This window comes from Chiloscyllium plagiosum, unplaced genomic scaffold (assembly GCF_037043375.1).
Source record: "Chiloscyllium plagiosum isolate Xiang-an unplaced genomic scaffold, Cpla_swu_hap1 HiC_scaffold_23, whole genome shotgun sequence".
Lineage (NCBI taxonomy): Eukaryota > Metazoa > Chordata > Chondrichthyes > Orectolobiformes > Hemiscylliidae > Chiloscyllium > Chiloscyllium plagiosum.
In genome coordinates, this window is record NW_028270161.1 from 55,342,638 (window position 1) to 55,362,644 (window position 20,007).

At 44.0% G+C, this 20,007-nt stretch overlaps 1 protein-coding gene across 1 annotated transcript in view; it reads left to right on the forward strand.

Moving 5' to 3' along the window:
* Positions 1 to 7,011: 7,011 nt before the first annotated feature.
* The window catches only part of irag2 (inositol 1,4,5-triphosphate receptor associated 2), a 169,467-nt gene continuing 156,471 nt past the window's right edge, over positions 7,012 to 20,007 (forward strand). The window contains exons 1-2 of the mRNA XM_043713369.2: positions 7,012 to 7,576; positions 8,578 to 8,688. Of these exons, the coding sequence (XP_043569304.2) occupies positions 7,012 to 7,576; positions 8,578 to 8,688 (676 nt within the window). The remainder of the gene's footprint in view (positions 7,577 to 8,577; positions 8,689 to 20,007) is intronic.

Sequence of the window (20,007 nt, forward strand, 5' to 3'; positions counted from 1 at the left end):
CCCACAGTCACCATGTCAAGACCATTCAGGACCTTATATACTTCAGTCATATCATTTTGACTCTCTTAAATTCCAGTCCCAACCTTTCCCCATTAGACACTCCATGCATTAGTTACCAGCCCAATGCTCTGAATTACCCTAACCCATTTACATCCTGTAGACGCCCATAGAACTAATGTTTAGCAGCTCTATTTTTAGCTTTCTAAATGACTTGCTCTGTTTATGTACCAACCTTTTATGGTTCAAACCAGTACATCAAGTTCTCTCTGTACCTCAGAATTGTGCAGTAATTCTCTTTTAAGAAATACTCAGATTTGTTTCTTCCTGCCAAAGTGAATAACATCACATTTCCCCACATCCACCCAACAGACTTTTGCCCTCCTCATTCAACCATGATGGCACCACAGTGACCATTGCTGCCTCACAGCTCATCACCCCAAGGGCTCTTGGGCCCAACTTCAGGAGGAAATCCCCACCCAACAAAATGCATTGTGAACCTGACAGGACTGTCCTGCACAGGTCTGCAAAATAGTCGATAAAGACACTGCGACCAATTTATTACACATAAAGCACACTTCCTCAGCTGCTCTTCCTATATGAGATAAAAGACTGTAATTTTATTAAAACACAAGTGAAAAAGAAAAAAAACTCCTACACAAATTAAGTTAACTTATCCCAGACTGCCTGAAAAACACATATATAACCCACTCTGGTGAACTTAAAGCAGCTGTTGAATCCAACTCAATGAGCTCAGTCAACAGGGGACTCTGGTCTTCTTAGTACAAACGGGGGTCTCATTCAGAGTCTTCACTTCTGGAATGTTCTTTGACATCAGCCAATAGACATCAGCTCAGGGCAACGTCACAGCGCGCAATGAAGTTAGGCCAGGTCATCCTAGGTTTACCCATCCCTTTTTCATGATGCGATTATTCTGCAGTTTTGAAAGTGAAAAATACAGTAATGCAATTGTCTTTCAGATGAATTATTAAAGAAGACCAGGGAGTTTGCTCAATTGCTCTGGCTAATATTTATCCTCCAACTGACTCCATAGAAAAAACAATTTATCTGGTTACTTTTTCGTTGTTATTGGGGATCTGGCTGAAACTGGGGAATATACAAACATAAATGTCTCTCTATTGTTAGGGTTCTGTTCAAATGCAAGATAGGCCTGGGCTGGTCTTTATTTGCTTTTGACCTGCAGTAACCTTAGCCTCTTTGCATTCCATCACACCTTCCTTGCTTGCTTGCGGAGACTGTTTAAGCCAATTTTACGTTGGGCTCAGCTGCTCAGGCCGTTGGCCGTAACTGTTCCATAGATACATGGCCCCAGTCCGGTGTAAAACGACAATCAGTAACGTGGAATAGGCTCAGGATTTCCATCTGGAGGTTCTGCACTGCTCTTGCATGCTCAGGACACCTGCAACGCTCACATTCTCCTCTAGAGGGGAGGGGGGAGCAGGAGGCAGTCGATCTTCCGTAATTACACCGGCACCACTCCCCACCTCTTCCTCCACTACATTGATGACTGCATTGGCGCCACCTTGTGCTCCCGCGAGGAGGTTGAGCAATTCATCAACTTCACCAACACATTCCACACTGACCTTAAATTCACCTGGACCATCTCTGACACCTCCCTCCCCTTCCTGGACCTCTCCATCTCCATTAATGACGACCGACTTGACACTGACATTTTTTACAAACCCACCGACTCCCACAGCTGCCTGGATTACACCTCTTCCCACCCTACCTTTTGCTAAAACGCCATCCTGTATTCCCAATTCCTCCGCCTCCGCCGTATCTGCTCCCAGGAGGACCAGTTCCACAACAGAATACACCAGATGGCCTCCTTCTTTAGAGACCGCAATTTCCCTTCCCACATGGTTAAAGATGCCCTCCAATGTATCTCGTCCACATCCCACACCTCCGCCCTCAGACCCCACCCCTCCAACCATAACAAGGACAGAACACCCCTGGTGCTCACCTTCCACCTTACCAACCTTCGCATAAACTAAATCATCCGCCGACATTTACGCCACCTCCAAAAAGACCCCACCACCAGGATATATTTCCCTCCCCACCCCTCTCCGCCTTCCGCAAAGACCGTTCCCTCCGTGACTACCTGGTCAGGTCCACGCCCCCCTACAACCCACCCTCCCATCCTGGCACTTTCCCCTGCCACCGCAGGAACTGTAAAACCTGTGCCCACACCTCCTCCCTCACCTCCATCCAAGGCCTTAAAGGAGCCTTCCACATCCACCAAAGTTTTACCTGCACATCCACTAATATCATTTATTGTATCCGTTGCTCCCGATGCGGTCTCCTCTACATCGGGGAGACTGGGCGCCTCCTAGCAGAGCACTTTAGGGAACATCTCCGGGACACCCGCACCAATCAACCACACCGCCCTGTGGCCCAACATTTCAACTCCCCCTCCCAGTCTGCTGAGGATATGGAGGTCCTGGGCCTCCTTCACCGCTGCTCCCTCACCACCAGACGCCTGGAGGAAGAACACCTCATCTTTTGCCTTGGAACACTTCAACCCCAGGGCATCAATGTGGACTTCAACAGTTTCCTCATTTCCCCTTCCCCCACCTCACTCTAGTTCCAAACTTCCAGCTCAGCACTGTCCCCATGACTTGTCCTACCTGCCTATCTTCTATTCCACCTATCCATTCCACTGTTGTGGTTCTGTTCGCCGAGCTAGGAATTTGTGTTGCAGACGTTTCGTCCCCTGTCTAGGTGACATCTTCAGTGCTTGGGAGCCTCCTGTGAAGCGCTTCTGTGATGTTTCCTCTGGCATTTATAGTGATTTGTATCTGCCGCTTCCGGTTGTCAGTTCCAGCTGTCCGCTGCAGTGGCCGGTGTATTGGGTCCAGGTCGATGTGCTTATTGACTGAATCTGTGGATGAGTGCCGTGCCTCTAGGAATTTCCTGGCTGTTCTCTGTTTGGCTTGTCCTATAATAGTAGTGCTGTCCCAGTCGAATTCATGTTGCAGAAGCACTTCACAGGAGGCTCCCAAGCACTGAGGATGTCACCTAGACAGGGGACGAAACATCTGCAACACAAATTCCCAGCTCGGCGAACAGAACCACAACAACGAGCCCCCGACTACAAATCTTCTCACAAACTTTATCCACTCCACCCTGACCTATCACCTTCATCCCCTTGCCCACTCACCTATTGTACTCTATGCTACTTTCTCCCCACCCCCACCCTCCTCTAGCTTATCTCTCCACACTTCAGGCTCTCTGCCTTTATTCCTGCTGAAGGTCTTTTGCCCAAAACGTCAATTTCGCTGCTCCTTGGATGCTGCCTGAACTGCTGTGCTCTTCCAGCACCACTAATCCAGAATCTGGTTTCCAGCATCTGCAGTCACTGTTTTTACCTGGCTCATGTGGTAAGGTTACATTTCCCGTCCAATCAGAGAGCAGGGGCGGGACCACCGCAAAACGGCGCGCTATTCAAACTGGAGTAAGGTCCCTTTAAATCTTGGGCTGGGTGACGGGTGTCTCCTAAATCAGAGTAATACAGATTCGGTAACGATAAATCTCCTGAGTCAGAAGGTAATGTTTGCAGAGAATGATAGGAAGTTAGAGAACGTTGTTATTTTAATATTGACGCATTAAAAAGTGGGAGTCCCGAAATTACGGGAAAAACTTATCACGTCTGTCCCGTTAAACTGTGTTCTAAAAACCTGTTAGTGGCATTACGGAAGCTGCTGTGTTAGTTGAATTAGGCTCTTTTGATATATAGAAGTTCCGTATCTCTTAAATTCATTCCAATTTACAGTCCTGCACTTGAACAAACGTTACCAACAGCGATTAGGATTTGTGTGTACTTGTCAGGAAATGAGCCACACCCTATCTAGTCGAGTGAAGTATGTTTATTTTCACTATCTAATTTTACAAGTTATCTGAGCATTATTGTGTAGTTAAACAGCTAAATTCTGCTGAGCCAGGGTTAAATCTTGGGCTGCCTCAGCATATCTAAAAGTCTAAATTCTCCGCCCTATTAACTTCGCATCTGAGTAGTCGATTATCCGACGGATTTGGCTATATTTGAGTTTTATTTATCAATTAAATAGCAGCCCTTCCAAAATGCCCAAAATCGCAACAGCTAATCAGAGGAAACCAGCAACTGGTGATTGGCTTGATGTTTGAGGGATTTAATTGGGAGCTGCATACACTGGACTGGAGTTTATCTGGATAGCAACTTGTATTTTAAAATATAATGCTATATCAATTAGAAGATGGAATCAAAATGAAATGCTGAAACTACTTGAAGGTTAGATAGAAGCTTATGGATAGAGTTTAATAGTCTGTGAAGGCTATTGCTGGAGGCAGTCTTGAGAATGTTGGCCTGGATGTGGAGGGATCCTCTTATGAGCAATTGAGTAGGTTGAGTCCATGCTCATTGCAGTGTTAAAACAAAAACCTGAAATGACCTTATTAAAACCCTTAGAGAGCCTGGTAAATGTGAAGCCGTTCTGGGAGAGCTCAGAGATTGGATTTGTGTAGTTAGATGTGTGAATAGGTTTATCAGAAATATAGGTTAATTGATAAAATGGTTTCCTGGTAGTGGTGGAAATAAATAATTTGAATCAGCTACAAAGCCAGAGGTAAAAGAGTGATGTTATTAAGGTGGGGGTAGGAATGCTTTGCATAATAAAAAAAGTTGCAAAGTGATCTAAGACCAATAAGGTTGGATTCCGGGAGTTGAAAGTAGGAAATATTGCAACTGTGTTGTCTTTCTGATGAATTATTAAATCCAAGGGTAAAAAAGAGCAGTGAGTTTGCCCAACTGCACTCGCTAATATTTGTCCCTCAATTGACTCCACACAAAAAAGCAGCTTAGGTTGAGGACCTTCGGTGCTGCGTTCCTAACAATGTAACTTTAAAAGTGTCTCACTAGCCATAACAACATCTTGAGAAATCTAAAGCTCTATTTAAATGCAGATGTATTCACTTCCTTTGTTTTTAATCTGATTTTTAAATCTGCACTGCAACACTTAAAAACAGTGATTACACTTAAAAGGCTTTCCTGGTTTTGATGTGTTTCAATACCCAGTGGTTGTGAAGTTTGTCACATGAATACAGGCCTGTCTTTTGTTGTCACTGTGTGCTTGTTGACATTTGGTGGTGTTTGCCATATGTCAGTTCAGTCCCCTCATCTTTTTGTTGATTATTTGTGGATCTGTTTGTTTGAGATGCTGCCCCTAGCTCCAATTGCTCTGCGCTATGCTCTGTAGACTGTCAGCTTTGCTATTCAACACACAAAATGCATCTGGAAAGTTTCAAACTGGAGTTGTAAAGAATTTGCTGTGTTCTCCTTTCACTTTTTCCCCCACTTTTCAGGAGAGGCTTGTATTTATATAGTACCTTGTTGTGGTTCTGTTCGCCGAGCTGGGAATTTGTGTTGCAGACGTTTCGTCCCCTGTCTAGGTGACATCCTCAGTGCTTGGGAGCCTCCTGTGAAGCGCTTCTTGATGTTTCCTCCGGCATTTGTAGTGGTTTGAATCTGCCGCTTCCAGTTGTCAGTTCCAGCTGTCCGTTGGAAAGCCACACACACAGACCAAGTCCCGAACTACGAAAGCAACCACCCCAACACACACAAAAGAAGTTGCATCAAGACACTATTCAAAAGGGCCACAACACACTGCAGTACACCAGAACTGCAAAAAGAGGAAGAAGAACACCTATACAATGTATTCACCAAAAACAGATACCCCCGCAATTTCATCAACAGATGCCTAAGGGAAAGACAACGGAACGAGGACATGCCACAACCCAAAGGACTAGCCACACTACCATACATCAAAAACATTTCCGAACTGACAGCCAGATTACTGTGACCACTAGGACTCATAACAGCACACAAACCAACAGCCACTCTCAGACAACAACTCACCAGAATGAAGGACCCGATACCCAGTATGAGCAAAACCAACGTAGTGTACAAAATCCCATGCAAAGACTGCACAAAACACTACATAGGACAAATAGGAAGACAGCTAATGATCCGCATCCATGAACACCAACTAGCCACGAAACAACATGACCAGCTATCCTTAGTAGCCACACATGCAGATGACAAGCAACATGAATTCGACTGGGACAACACTACTATTATAGGACAAGCCAAACAGAGAACAGCCAGGGAATTCCTAGAGGCATGGCATTCATCCACGGATTCAATCAACAAACACATCGACCTGGACCCAATATACCGACCACTGCAACGGACAGCTGGAACTGACAACCGGAAGCGGCAGGGACAGGCCACTATAAATGCCGGAGGAAACATCACAGAAGCGCTTCACAGGAGGCTCCCAAGCACTGAGGATGTCACCTAGACAGGGGACGAAACGTCTGCAACACAAATTCCCAGCTCGGCGAACAGAACCACAACAACTAGCCCCTAAGCTACAAATCTTCTCTCAAATTTTGAATATAGTACCTTTTTTGACAATCTCTGAACCCTCCGAAGCATTTTACAGCTCAATCAGTCCGTTGTAGGACAGTGACCATAGTTTTTAAAAAAAAACTCAGCAGCTTGCTGGCACACAACAAGCTCCCATACAGACAGCAATGTGATCAGGATCAGATCATCTATTCTTGATAGTTGATAAATATTGACCAGAAAATGAGAGGAGCGAGCTCCTCTGGTTTTCAATAATAGTGCAGTGGGATCATTTGCATTTATCTCTGCAGACTTTGCTTTAACATTTGTGCAGTACGGTCTGTATTTGAAGCATCAGCCTACATTTTGTAGCCTATTCTCTGGAATGGGTGTTAAATCCACCACTTTCTGATTGAGAGTTACCATTGAGTCACAGCTGACATTTGTACCCATGAGCACCCAGATTCAAATGTGCAACTATTTTGTTGAGTAAGCATTGATGTGTGTGTGTGTGTGTGTGTGTGTGTGACCAAGGTTAGACATAGGCTTGTATTTTGATTTTTGTTGCAGATATTTCAGTGAGGTATTTTCATTTGTCTTCAAACAGGACCATGTGTAGTAAACGCCATAATCCAGTAGAGAGCATTTGCAAAAAACTTCAGACCATTCAGAAGAGGGATCAGATGTCCAACCCTGTGCTGCAAATTCCTAAATTTCGCTCCCGAAACTTTGAGAGCCCTCAGGTCAGCCTCAAGAAGAACATGGAGGTGATTCTGAGGAACAGAACAGCAGAGCATCACACAGTGGAGCAGGAAGTGAACATCGCTGTTGCAAATTGTACGCCGTCACCCAAAATCTCTACAGGTCAACCAGGAAAGCCTCCCACGGTTAGTTCTACTTACACAGTGGTCAGCTCCATTGGAGGGATGTTGTCCAAGCCACTGCATCGCTGTGGAGCTCAGAGCTGCTCCACTCCAGTTAGTGGGTGTGTGAGGAACATTACCAGTTTGAGTCAACCCTATTCGGCCATTGTTAACATTGAGCACCGTATAGTGACCAGTGATGATGGGAGTGCCACGTGCAGCCCAGTGAACTCCTCCAACTTTAATTTCTACACCCGCTTGCATAGAACACAGTCACCTGTAGCGAAGAAGTTATCCTTAGATGAGACAAGTGGTGAGTTGGGAAAGTTATCACATTTTTATTTTAAGTAAATGTGTTCACCTGAGTTGGATTTATCTCCAATCTGATTTAGACTGGAGTCCAGAGTTTTGAAATGCTAATTTTTATTGCAGAACCTAGCTTACACTGAAGGGGGCACTTGCATATAAATAAGTACCTTTTCACAGTCTCAATATGCCCTTGTTCAGAATTCAGTTTAACAACTTGACATGGTTGGACTTGGACACTCAACTAATTGTGGGCAGCACGGTGGCACAGTGGTTAGCACTGCTGCCTCGCAGCGCCAGAGATCCGGGTTCAATTCCCGCCTCAGGCGACTGAATGTGTGGAGTTTGCACATTCTCCCCGTGTCTGCGTGGGTTTCCTCCGGGTGCTCCGGTTTCCTCCCACACTCCAAAGATGTGCAAGTCAGGTGAATTGGCCATGCTAAATTGCCCGTAGTGTTAGGTAAGGGGCAAATGTAGGGGTATGGGTGGGTTGCGCTTCGGCGGGTCGGTGTGGACTTGTTGGGCCGAAGGGCCTGTTTCCACACTGTAAGTAATCTAATCTAATCTAATTATCCAGTATCATAACTGTGACTCACTAAATATGTTGGAATGTTTTATTTTGTTGCCTTAATTTTTTTTGTGGCTAAATAGAGCCATAGGTTTAATTTTGCTCAAATTGTGAGATGTATTTAACCATTACTGCATGATTTATATTATGAGATTCGGGTATATTTATGGTAACGATATTTATTAATTTGAATATTTTTAGTAAAGAGCTGACCTACTCAGTGTAACTGAAGCTGTTATTCTATTGGATGAGTAGTTACACTGAATTAATCACACTCTTTTAACGTTTCCAAATCAACCAACTGAAAATGTTGCCATTTAGCAAAATATATGTACAAGAATGCTCGCGAACAGGATGTGGTAAACTATAAAGTTTAAACGAGCTTCACATGTGAAGGTGACATTGTGCGTTTTGTTCAATCTTTCACTGTTTTTCTCAAGTAAATGAGCCTGCCTTGGTAAACAGAATGGAAAATGCGGAAGAAATGAGTCTGATCTGTGAGGAAGATTTGCTGGACACCATTTTTTATGCCTGTGACACAAAGCACAGAGGTAACACATTTCTGTTCTGTAACATGCACTGTTCCCATTTATTCCTTAAAATTGGAGTCATGTAATAACATAGCTTAAGGATTGATGAACAGGCAAGACATGGAACATTTTTGATTTCCTATCCAATAACTAGGGAGTTCTGCAAGATTTGGGACCTTGGCCTCAACTGCTTTTAATTTAAATTATACTTTGTACCTTCATCCAAGTGATTAATGTATCAAACTTTGCTGCTGATCAAGTTGGGTGAAATAAAACTAGACTGCAGAAGGATATGGATGGCTTGGGTGAGTGGACAAGAACTTTACAAGTGGAATACAAAGTGACGAATTGTGAAATTGCCCACTTTTGGCAAATACAATTTTGTTTTTAAATGGTGAGAGATGGGGAAGTGTTTGCTTTCAGAGGGATCTGGGTGTCTTGCTTAACAATCGGAGAAAATTACCATTCCGGTACATCAAACAGGAAGTCAAATGGTGTGCTAGCTCTCATTACAAAGGGGTTAGAGTGTAAAACAGAAGACATTTTACTACAATTATGTTGCTAGGCACATCTGAAGCAGGGTATGTATTTTTTGGTTCCTTTTAAGTAAAGTTCTTGAAGGGATACAACAGGAGGTTCACTAGACTAGTAATAGAGTCATAGGGATGTACAGCATGGAAACAGACCCTTCGATCCTACTTGTCCATGCCGATCAGATATCCTAACATAATCCAGGCCCACATCCCTCAAAACCCTTCCGATTCATGTACCCATCCAGATGCCTTTTTAAATGCTGTAGTCGTACCAGCCTCCTCTCCTCTCCTTTGGCAGCTCATGCCATTCATGCACCACCATCTGCATGAAAACGTTGCTTCTTGGGTCCCTTTTATATCTTTCCCCTCTCACCCTAAACCTGTGCCCTCTAGTTCTGGACTCCCTCACCCCAGGGAAAAGACCTTGGCTATTCACCCTGTCCATGCTCCTCATACTTTTATAAGCCTCTAAGGTCACCCCTCAACCTCCAACACTCTAGAGAAAACAGCCCCAACCTATTCAGCCTCTCCCTATAGCTCAAACCCTCCAGCCCTAGCAACATCCTTATCAACCTTTTCTGAACCCTTTCAAGTTTCACAGCATCCTTCCGATAGGAAGGAGACCAGAATTGCATTCAATATTCCAACAGTGGCCTAACCAATGTCCTGTACAGCCGCAACATGACCTCCCAACTCCTGCATTCCATGCTCTGACCAATAAAGGAAAGCACACCAAATGCTGCCTTCACTATCCTATCCACCTACGACTCTACTTTCAAGGAGCTATGAACCTTCATTCCAAGGTCTGTTTAGCAACACTCCCCAGGAACTTGGGGAGTGTTAAATGTATAAGTCCTGCTCTGATTTACTGTTCTCTAAATTAAATTCTTTGCTTTTATCTAAATTAAAATCCATCTGCCGCTCCTCGGCCCATCTGATCAAGATTCCATTGTAATCTGAGGTAACCCTCTTCACTGTCCACTAAATCTCGAATTGTGGTGTCATCTGCAAACTTACTACCAACACCTCTGATATTCACATACAGATCACTTATATAAATGAACAAAAGTAGTGGACCCAGCATCAATCCTTGTGGCACTCCACTGGTCACAAGCCTCCAGACTGAGAAACAACCCTCCACCACCAGCCTCTGTCTTCTACCTTTTGAGCCAGCTCTGTGCCTAAATGGCTAGTTCTCCCTGTATTCCATGCGATCTAACCTTGCTTACCAGTCTCCCATGGGGGTCCTTGTTGAACGCCTTACTGAAGTCCATATAGATCCAGATAAAGGGCTTTTGCCGAAACATTGATTTTCCTGCTCCTCTGATCCTGCCTGACCTACTGTCCTTTTCCAGCACCACTCTAATCTTAACTCCATGTAGATCATGTCCACTGCTCTGCCTTCACCAATCCTCTTTGTTACTTCAAAAGACTCAAACAAGTTTGTGAGACATCATTTCCCACACACAGTCATGCTACCTATCCCTAATCAGTCCTTCCCTTTCCAAATACATGTACATCCTGTTCCTCAGGATTCCCTCCAACAACTTGCCCACCACCGATGTCAGGCTCACTGGTCTATAGTTCCCTGGCTTGTCCTTACCACCTTTCTTAAATATTGGGACCACGTTTGCCAACCTCCAGTCTTCTGGCACCTCACCTGTGAGTATCGATGATAAATATATCTCAGTAAGAGCCCCAGCCGTCTCTTCCCTAGCCTCCCTCCGAGTTCTAGGGTGCACCTGATCAGGTCCTGGGGATTTATCCACTTTTATGCATTTCAAGACATCCAGCACCACTGCCTCTGTAATATGGACATTTTTCAAGATGTCACCATCTATTTCTCCACATTCTATATCTTCCATATCCTTCTCCACAGAAAACACTGATGCAAAATACTCGTTTAGTATCTCTCCGTTTTTCTGCAGCTCCACACAAAGGCCGCCTTGCTGATCTTTGAGGGGCCCTATTCTCTCCCTAGTTACTCTTTTGTTCTTAATGTATTTATAAAAACCCTTTGCATTGTCCTTAATTCTATTTGCTGAAAAATGTGTTGCTGGAAAAGGGCAACAGGTCAGGCAGCATCCAAGGAGCAGGAGAATCGACGTTTCGGGCATAAGCCCTTCTTCAGGAAGGGCTTATGCCCGAAACGTCGATTCTCCTGCTCCTTGGATGCTGCCTGACCTGTTGCCCTTTCCAGCAACATATTTTTCAGCTCTGATCTCCATCTGCAGTCCTCACTTTCTCCTACTTAACTCTATTTGCCAAAGCTATCTCATGTCCCCGTTTTACCCTCCTGATTTCCCTCTTAAGTATACTCCTACTTCCTTTATTCTCTTCTAAGGATTCACTTGATCTATCCTGTCTATATCTGACATATGCTTTCTACTTTTTCTGAACCAAACCCTTAGTTTCTCTAGTCATCCTTTCACCCTGACAGGAATATACTTTCTCTGGACTCTTGTAATCTCATTTCTGAAGGCTTCCCATTTTCTAGTCATCCCTTTACCTGCAAACATTTGCCCCCATCAGCTTTTGAAAGTTATTTCCTAATACTGTCAAATTGGCCTTCCTCCAATTTAGAACTTCAGCTATTAGATCCTGTCTATTGTTTTCCGTCACTATTTTAACACTAATAGAATTATGGTCGCTGGCCCCAAAGTATTCCCCACTGACACCTCAGTCACCTGCCCTGCCTTAATACCTAAGAGTAGGTCAAGTTTTGCATCTTCTCTAGTAGGTACATCCGCGTCCTGAATCAGAAAATTGTCTTATACACAGGTCAGAGTCAGCATGGATTTATGAAGGGGAAATCATGCTTGACTAATCTTCTGGAATTTTTTGAGGATGTAACTCCTGAAGATGGACGAGGGCGATCCAGTAGATGTAGTGTACCTGGACTTTCAGAAAGCTTTTGATAAAGTCCCTCATAGGAGGTTAGTCAGCAAAATTAGGGTGCTTGTTATGGGGGGCAAATTGCTAACTTAAATTGAAAGTTGGTTGGCTGATAGGAAACCGTAGTGATAAACGGCTCCATTTTGGAATGGGAGGCAGTGACCAGTGGGGTACCGCAGGGATCAGTGCTGGGACCGCAACATTTTATAATATATGTTAATGATATAGATGATATTAGCAATAACATTAGCAAATTTGCTGATGATACTAAGCTGGGTGGCAGGGTGAAATGTGCTGAGGATATTAGGAGATTACAGGGTGACCTGGACAGGTTAGATGAGTGGTCAGATGCAGTTTAATGTGGATAAATGTATGGTTATCCACTTTGGCAAGAACAGGAAGGCAGGTTACTACCTAAATGGAATCAATTTAGGTAAAGGGGCAGTATAGAGAGATCTGGGTGTTCTTGTACACCAGTCAATGAAGGTAAGCAAGCAGGTACAGCAGGTAGTGAAGAAGGCTAATAGCATGCTGGCCTTCATAACAAGAGGGATTGAGTATAGAAGCAAAGAGGTTCTTCAGCTATACAGGGCCCTGGTGAGACCACACCTGGAGCACTGTGTGCAGTTCTGGTCTCCAAATTTGAGGAAAGACATTCTGGCTATTGAGGGAGTGCAGTGTAGGTTCACGAGGTCAATTCCTGGAATGGCGGGACTACTTTACGCTGAAAGACTGGAGCGACTGGGCTTGTATACCCTTGAGTTTAGAAGACTGAGAGGGGATCTGATTGAGACATATAAGATTATTAAAGGATTGGACACTCTGGAGGCAGGAAACGTGTTTCCGCTGACGGTGAGTCCCGAACCAGAGGACACAGCTTAAAAATACGGGGTAGACCATTTAGGACAGAGATGAGGAGAAACTTCTTCACCCAGAGAGTGGTGGCTGTGTGGAATGCTCTGCCCCAGAGGGCAGTGGAGGCCCACTCTCTGGTTTCATTTAAGAAAGAGTTGGATAGAGCTCTCAAAGATAGTGGAATCAAGGGTTATGGAGATAAGGCAGGAACAGGGCAGTACAAAGAGATTAGGAATGATCAGCCATGATTTATATTGAATGGTGGTGGAGGCTCGAAGGGCCGAATGGCCTACTCCTGCACCTATTGTCTATTAACAAATTCCTCTTCATCTAAACTCTTAACACTGTGGCAGTCCCAGACAATGTTTGGAAAATTAACATCCCATACCATAATCACCCAATTATTCTTACAGATAACTGAAATCTCCTTACAAATTTGTTTCTCAATTTCCTGCTGACTGTTAGGGGGTCTATAACACAATCCCAATAAGATGATCATCACTTTCTTATTTCTCAGTTCCACCCAAATAACTTCCCTGGAAATTTTTCTGGAAATATGCCCCTCCTCTCTTGCCTCCCCTTCTGTCCTTCCTGTAGCATTTCTATCTTGGAACATTAAGCTGCCAGTTCTGTCCATCCCTGAGCCATGTTTCTGTAATTGCTATGATATCCCAGCCCCATGTTGCTAACCATGCCCTGAGTTCATCTGCCTTCCCTGTTAGGCCTCTTGCATTGAAATAAATGCAGTTTAATTTATCAGTCCTACCTTGTTCTCTGTTTTGTTCCTGCCTGCCCCTGACTGTTTGACTCTTTCCTTTTCTCAACTGTATCTGTCTGACTGATCTCTTTCCTCACTATTTCCCTGGGTCCGACTCCCCCCTTTACTAGCTTAAATCTTCCCGAGCAGTTCTAGCAAATCTCCCTGCCAGTACGTTAGTCCCCTTGCAATTCAGGTGCAATCCGTCCTTCTTGTACAGGTCACTTCTACCCCAGAAGAGATTCCAATGGTCCACAAATGTGAATCCTTCTCCATACACCCGCTCCTCAGCCATGTATTCATCTGCTCTATCCTACTATTCCTCCCCTCACCAGCTTGTAGCACCAGGAGTAATCCAGATATTACTACTGTTGAGGGCCTTCTTTTTAAATTCCTGCCTCACTCTCTATATTCTCCCTTTAGAATCTCACCCTTTTCTTTTCCTGTATCATTGGTTCCCCCCCCCCCCCCCGTGAGAACATTCTGCACCCTCTCTGAGACATCCTTGATCCTAGCACCATGGAAACAACACACCATTCTGATTTTTTGCTGCTGGCCGAAGAAATATGTCTGTGCCCCGGACTAGACAGTCCCCTATCACAATCGATCTCTTGGAACCCGACGCACCCTTCATTGCATTAGAGCCAGTCTCCATACCAGAAATTTGGCTGTTCGTGCTATATTCCCCTGAGAGTCCATCACCCCCTACATTTTCCAAAACAGCATACTTGTTTGAAATGGGGATAGCCACAGAAGACTCCTGCACTACATGCCTCTCTCTCTTACCTTTCCTGGAGGTAACCCCTCTACCTGACTGTATCTGCGGCTTTTCTTCCTTCCTATAACTGCCATCCATCACACCCCCAGCTCCTGTCAATTCCTCATTGCCTCTAACTGCTGTCCAATCAATCCATGTAATCTGACAGGATTCGCAACTAAACACACTTCCTGCAGACATAATCATCAGTAACATGGTATTGTTCCCTAAACTCCCACATTCGACAGGAAGAGCATATCAATGTTGTGGTTCTGTTCGCCGAGCTGGGAATTTGTGTTGCAGACGTTTCATCCCCTGTCTAGGTGACATCCCCAGTGCTTGGGAGCCTCCTGTGAAGCACTTCTGTGATGTTTCCTCCGGCATTTGTAGTGGTTTGAATCTGCCGCTTCCGGTTGTCAACCACTATAAATGCTGGAGGAAAGATCACAGAAGCGCTTCACAGGAGGATCTCGAGCACTGAGGATGTCACCTGGACAGGGGATGAAACGTCTGCAACACAAATTCCCAGCTCGGCGAACACAACCACAACAACGAGCACCCGAGCTACAAATCTTCTCACAAACTTTGAAGAGCATATCACTCTAATAAAGGCCATCTTTACTCCTTCACAACCTACAGACCCAGAAAATAGCACTGTCTTTTTGCTCTAAAAAAAACACTGCTCCAGGCTAGCTTAGTACTTATGGTTTATATTTTTAAAACTTAATCAAGAGACAGATCTCAATAAAACATAATTGAGAAAGAACCCACTCTACTCATTACTGTAGACTTGCACTTAAAAACTATCCCCTTATCTGTTCCTGTGCTGTGAGCTCTCCCACACGAGTTCCTCCAAGGTCAGCTGTGAATTTCACTATTTGAGAATTTTTCCTCGACTCACTCCGATGTCCAGGGATGCATGAACTCAAACAGCAAAGGCAGTAACTCTGCAGATTCACTGCTGTGTCAGTTAGCACTGTAGGTTTCTTTCTCTCTCCTTCACTGACCATGTGCTCACTGCCTTTTAGATGTCTTTCTCTTTTTTTTTATAAAAAAAGTGCAGTTGTTTTGATCTTTTTTCCCCAAAGTTCCAAAACAATGCAACAGCATACAAAACAGTAATTGCTGTTCCTGGAATTCAAGGAAATCACCTCCAACACCTAAAATACCTCAAAAAGCAGATCTTGCAGACATGATTTTTTTTTCCCGTTCTCCATCTTGGATTACCCAGAATCACCTTGGGGCAAAACAAGATTTAATAGACTCGGCCTTCGTTTGGAAGAATGAGAGGTGGCTCTAATTGAACTATAACATTCCTAAAGAGTTTGACAGTGTAGGTACTGAGAAAATGTTTCCGCTGCCTGGCAAACGGTAACACAGTCTCAGAATAAGGGTGTTAGCCATTTGAAATAAATGTATCAAATAGTGGGGAAGAGGAAACCGAAAGGCATCAATCGCCGATAGTCATCGAACCGAGAACTCAGGAGAAGCCGTCGCCCAAAAAGTTGAGTGCTCCATAACATTGACATGTTATCATGAGCACTCAATGATTAATGTTCATCCATTTAAGGAGAATCTCTAAGCATATGATTAAACTGAGAATTAGATGAAGTCAGAAGTCACATGACACCAGAGTAAAATCCAAGTTTAATTGAAATCACAAGCTTTCGGAGCACAGCCTTTCATCAGGTGAAAGAGAGAGAAGCGCACAGACACAGAATTTATAGGCAGAGAGATCAAAAGATCATACAAATGGTGGTGAGTGGAGTGTTGAATAATAAGTCTGTGCAAGTGACACAGTTTTAGACCGTGTGAGTAAAGTGTCAACAGCTGAATAACTGGTGAAGGGATGACCTATAATCTGATTAAATGAGGCAGAATGATAATTACAAAAAATTAAAAATAAGGTGATGCTCACCGATGAGTGAGTGGCATGCTGAGGGTCTAACCAAAATAATGAGTAATCAAAAACTGTATAAACGAAGGTAGAGAGATCATAACAATTTATCAAGGTGATAGTGTCAAAATAGGACAGTAGGAAGATTTTACAGATACAGAACAGCATGGTGGCCTCATGTAGCACGACATCAACCCCAGGTCACGGTTGAAGCCATCTTTGTGACACTGAACTTGGCAATCGGTTTCTGCTCGGTGATTCTGCATGGTTGTATATCTTTAAAGTGACCTGGGAGGACACATATCTGAAGGTTGGAAGCTGAATATCCTTGACTACTGAAATGTTCCCTGACTAGGAGAGCACATCCCCGTCTGTGATTGGTGCACAGTGTTCAGTCATCCATTGTCGTAGCTTCTGCATGTTCTCACCAATATACCATGCCTTGGGGTATCCTTACGTGCCGCATAGGAGGTAGATGATGTTGTCAAGTCACATGAATATCTGCCATGTATGTGGTTGGTGGTGGTGCCCCCATGTGTGACAGTAGTTTCCTCCTCTATGATCTGGCATGTCTTGCAGAGGTTGCTATGGTAGGGTTGTATGGTGTTGTGGTCAATGTTGTTCTGAAGGCTGGGTAGTTTGCTGTGAATGGTTGTTTGAAGGAGAGAACTGGAGGCGTGGGGATGCTCTTGGCAAGATAGTCGTAATCATTGACATGTTGACGGCTGCAAAAGGACACGGCTTAGTCTCTCCGTTCTGGGGAAGTACGGGATGATGAAGGGTATTTTATCTGCCGTATCCTGTGTTTGTCTTCTGAGGAGACTGTTGCTGTTTTTCACTGTGGCATGTCAGAACTGGTGATCAATGAGTTAAGCTTTGTATCCCATTCTTATGAGGGCATCCTTCAAAATCTTTTAGGTATCCCTCGCGTCCCTCCTCATCTGTGTATGTGCAGGGCTTGTCCATAGGGGCTGGCTTCATTAATATGGTTAGGGTGGAAGCTGGAGAACTGCAGCATTGTGAGGTTATCTGTGGGCTTGCAGTAGAGTGTAATTATCTCTCTGCCTCATTAATGGGATTTATAGATCATCCCTTCGCTTGTTATTCAGCCTTTGATACTTTACTCTTTCTGTACCCTGGCTCACCTGCAGAGTCTTATCTGACTCCCACCATTTGTACGATCTTTCGATTTTCTGCCCTTTATCAATTTGCCTATAAATTCTGTATCTTGTGTTCTCCTCTCTCACTACCGAGGAACCTCTATCTAGCATTCAATTATCCTAATTTCGGATTATCTGAGCAAGGTTCCGATTCTTGGTTAAACTGTTAACTGGCATTCAATTATCTGAACAAAAAACTCCCCGCCCATGTCCTTTGGGTAACTGAGGTAGCTCTGTGCACCTGATGAAGGGGCTGAGTTCTGAAAGCTTGTGATTTCAAATAATCCTGTTGGACTATAACCTGGCATCGTGTGAATTCTGACTTTGTCCACCCCCCCAGTCCAACACCAGCACCTCCACATCATGAGATTTTAGATGGAGAAGGATTGGAACAGACTTAAGCCAGATATGTCAGTGTGGAATCGTTGAGCTGAATGGCTTGTTTGAATTGTATGTTCTATGGGATTTGAGACTTAATGTGTGGTTGTGGTAACCTACATGGGAGGAAGGGGGGGGGGGGGGGAGGGAGGGAGGGAGAAGAGGAACAACAACAAATAGTTTATTTGGACCTTTTTGTGGCTCCCAAAATGTTTGCACCATTTGGATTTTCCTTATCTCTGGTCAGGGTCTGCAGTAAACTCTGGAAACAATTGCTGTATTTCTATTGGCTAGAAAAGCAGATATTATAGTCTAAATACTCTTGTTTTATTTTAACCTATTTTTTCGAATTAACCAGTTCTCATGTTGTTGCACATCTCTGCAACGGGTGGGACTTAAACCAAGGCCCCTCAGTTCAGGGGTAGGGACACTTCCACTGGCCCTCACAAGAGGGCATACTCTTGTTTCCTGAGTGGGTCTGGCAGTTTTGAGAACGTGACAGTTCAGCTCTCATTCTGCCCAGGAGAGGGCAGTGTCCTCCATGAGAAAACGATCATGACTATTAGAATATTTAGCAAGTATTCCCATAGATGGGACACTCTACATTAGCTGGAGAATTGGCTGTGGAGGTGACACATAGGGGAAGCATTCAATCCAGTTGTTCTCCTGTGGGCTGAGAAAGCCAAGAGATTTGATTGTGATGTTTAAAGTTAGTGTTCATATAAAGTGAATGGCAAACTTGCTTCTGATGTTTTGAAGGGTTGATAGAAAGGATTCAGGTATAAACTAATCAGTAAGTGCACGCAGTGAGTAGTTAGCATTTCCAACGACATGGAATAGATTCCATTTTCCATCCACTCATAATCTTTGGTTTTCCTCTGTCCACTACGTTTAATATATTAAAATGTCCCTGTTTGCTTCAAAGGCTGAAAGTTGCAAAGTATTTCGGACTGGGAACACTTCCTCTTCTCTGTCCTGAAAGGGTGATCCTAAATTTTAAAACACTGCCCCCCCCCCCCCCCCCCCCAGTTCTAGACAGAGCCTCCAGGTGAAGTATCTTTGCCACATCCACTTGGTCAACATCATATCAACGTCAGTCACACCCTAAACATAGAACATTACAGGAACAGGCCCTTTGGCTCATGTCAGTGTTGACCCTGATGCCATCCTAAATTAGTCCCATTTTGTCTGCACATGCTCCATATCCCTCTATTCCTTGCCTGTTCATGTATTGGTCCAATTGCCTCTATAAATATTGCTATCTTATCTACTTTTACCACCTCCCCTGGCAGCATATTTCTGGATCTGCTCCTTGGATGCTGCCTGACTTGTTGTGCTCTTCCAGCATTACACTCTTGTCTCTAATCTCTGGCATATTTCAGGACCCTACCACCCTCTGTTTAATTAAAAGAAACTTGCCTTGCACATCTTTAAACATTGCCCGCTCAAGTTTAAATGAATGCCCCATGGTATTTGACACTTCCAGCCCCCGAGAAAGAGACTGATTTTCCACCTTTTCATAGTTTTATATCCTTCCACCAGCTTGCCCCCTCAGCCTCCAGTGAAAACAAACCATGTTTGTCCAACCTCTCATTCTAGCTAATACAGTCCAATCCAGGCAACAAGCTGGTAAATCTCTTTTGCAAACACTCCACATACCTCCTGTATTGTGGTGATCAGAACTGCGCGTGCTATTCCAAATGTGGCTGAACTAAAGGTAACCCCTCAGTCTTCTACATCCCAGCTTTTAAAAAAAAAGCCCAGTATGTCCGATCTTTCCACGTCAGGCAACCAGCTCATTCCGGGTTATCAATCTAATAAACCATCTTTGAACCATCTCCAAAGAAATTGCATCCTTTTTTAAATAAGGAGACCAGAACTGCGCACAGTACTCCGTGGAGTCATCAATGCCTTATACAAATGAAGCACACATCCTTATTTTAACATTCAATTCCTCTTGTAATACAGGGTAGCAACTCACTAGCTGCCTTCATATACCCACATACTAACTTTGAGTAACTCGTGCATTAGAATGTTTAGATCCTGCTGCACCTTGGAATACTGCATTTATTCTCTAAATAATACCATGTTTGTTTGTTTGTTTATTT